Source organism: Pyrus communis, chromosome 14 (assembly GCF_963583255.1).
Source record: "Pyrus communis chromosome 14, drPyrComm1.1, whole genome shotgun sequence".
Taxonomy (NCBI): Eukaryota; Viridiplantae; Streptophyta; class Magnoliopsida; order Rosales; family Rosaceae; genus Pyrus; species Pyrus communis.
The window spans coordinates 24510212-24512043 of NC_084816.1; the positions used below are offsets into that span (position 1 = coordinate 24510212).

The 1832-nt window shown below is 39.6% G+C and overlaps 1 protein-coding gene across 1 annotated transcript; it reads left to right on the plus strand.

Moving 5' to 3' along the window:
- Positions 1 to 265: 265 nt before the first annotated feature.
- On the plus strand, positions 266 to 1560 carry LOC137714233 (ferritin-like catalase Nec2). The gene is made up of 3 exons (XM_068453494.1): positions 266 to 597; positions 687 to 912; positions 1055 to 1560. Exons 1-3 carry the CDS (start codon positions 266 to 268, stop codon positions 1421 to 1423), a joined length of 927 nt encoding a protein of 308 aa, XP_068309595.1. The 3' UTR covers positions 1424 to 1560.
- Positions 1561 to 1832: the final 272 nt, after the last annotated feature.

The following is a 1832-nucleotide window of genomic DNA, read 5'->3' on the forward strand; positions in this document are numbered from 1 at the left end:
TTTTCGCATCGTTTTCGTATCGTGTAAGAAACTGTCGGGTCTAGAAAAAAGTAATCTCTTTTTGGTTGTTGATAATTAATGTATTGATGACACCATCCTATATTTGGCTTCTATTAGAAGGGTTCGGCCATGCTACCATTAGGTCAGTGAACGACTTCTTGTAGAGCATTATTAATTGCACGCATGCCTATATAAAGTCAGTAGAAGTGCATGGTTTATTCACTCATATGCGAACCAATTTTATCAGACTCATACTATTGGTTGCATGAAATTAGCAGTAATGGCTCCTACTTCTACTGCATCTTATTTCAGTGCTGCCTTTGTTTTCCTTGTTGCTTTTAATTTCCTCAGCTTTCAGGTCGTGACTGCTTCTGGTGATGCAGCCAACGACAGTGACTACCTAGGGTTTATGTTGAACTTGGAATATTTGGACGGTGAGTTTTACTCATACGGTGTATTTGGCAATGACCTCGATAGTATCTCCCCAAACTTGTCCCAAGGGGGCCCGCGTCCTATTGGTGGTCAGAAGGCCAATCTCGAACCCCTTGTGACTGAAATAATCAAGGAATTTGCTTATGAACAAGTTGGTCATATCAGGTATAGAGTGCATGATCAACTGTTGTAAATTTTATTAATTCTGACTAACCCTAGATAGTATATATAATATGTATCTGATTAATTTTCAGAGCAATCACTCAGGCAATAGGCGGGTTCCCAAGGCCTCTTATAAACCTCAGCCGTACGCTTTTCTCACTAGTTGTTGACCTAGCACTGGGTTACCCATTGCTCCCTCGATTTGACCCCTACGCAAACACAGTCAATTATCTTATAGCAGCGCAAGCACTGAATTATGATGGCCTAATGGGTTATGTTTACATCAATGCAAACCTCAACGCCGATGCTGCTAACAGAGTACGTATAAATTAAGAAATGTTTATTATAACAGTTCTTGTTAATAATTAGTTAACAACATTTCTATCTATTAATCATTTTTTCACAATTAATTAATTAACCATAACTTTTGGGTAACGTATGTAATTCAACATGCATGCAGTTGGGTGCATCGCTTTTGGGTATGAAGGCTGGACAAAATGCAGTGGTACGTGCATTACTGTATGAGAGAGCGAATCAGACGGTGGCTCCGTACAATTTCACGGTGGCTTATATCGTCAGCCGAATTGCTGAATTGGGGAACAAGGTGACCAGGGGTGGCCTCGAAGAAGGCATCATAGTACCCATCACGCTTGGGGCTGAGAATCGAACGGTCACGAATGTCCTATCAGCGGACATGAATTCGCTGTCCTATGCAAGGACGCCACGAGAGATCTTGAGGATTCTGTATGGAACAGGAAATGAATATGTGCCTGGCGGCTTTTTCCCTGCAAAAGCAAATGGCCAAATTGCACGTACTCTTGTCATATAAGCAAAAGCACAATAATCAGAGCTGTGGGTTTATACTCAATAACAAATAAACGCCGGTTCATGTAACTGCGTCCAAATGCATCCAACTAAATACACACACGTATATATGTGTGTATTTACAATTTAATAGATGTATTCGACCATGAATCTTAAATAAAATATATATATATATATAATGATATTAAATTAACAAGGTCTTGATTGATTATGTTTATTCAGCTCTCTTACTACACCGAGTATAAGCTATTTTCTAAGGACCCTTTTTCTTATTAAAAATTAGAATTCGTCGCAGTAGAGCTTCAGCGGCCAATATTGTTCCCCACTCTTGTTGGTTGGATACCTGTTTCAATAAAGCTCATCTATTTCGCTGTAGCCGTATGACCAACCAGGCTCACAAAACAAAAGCATTA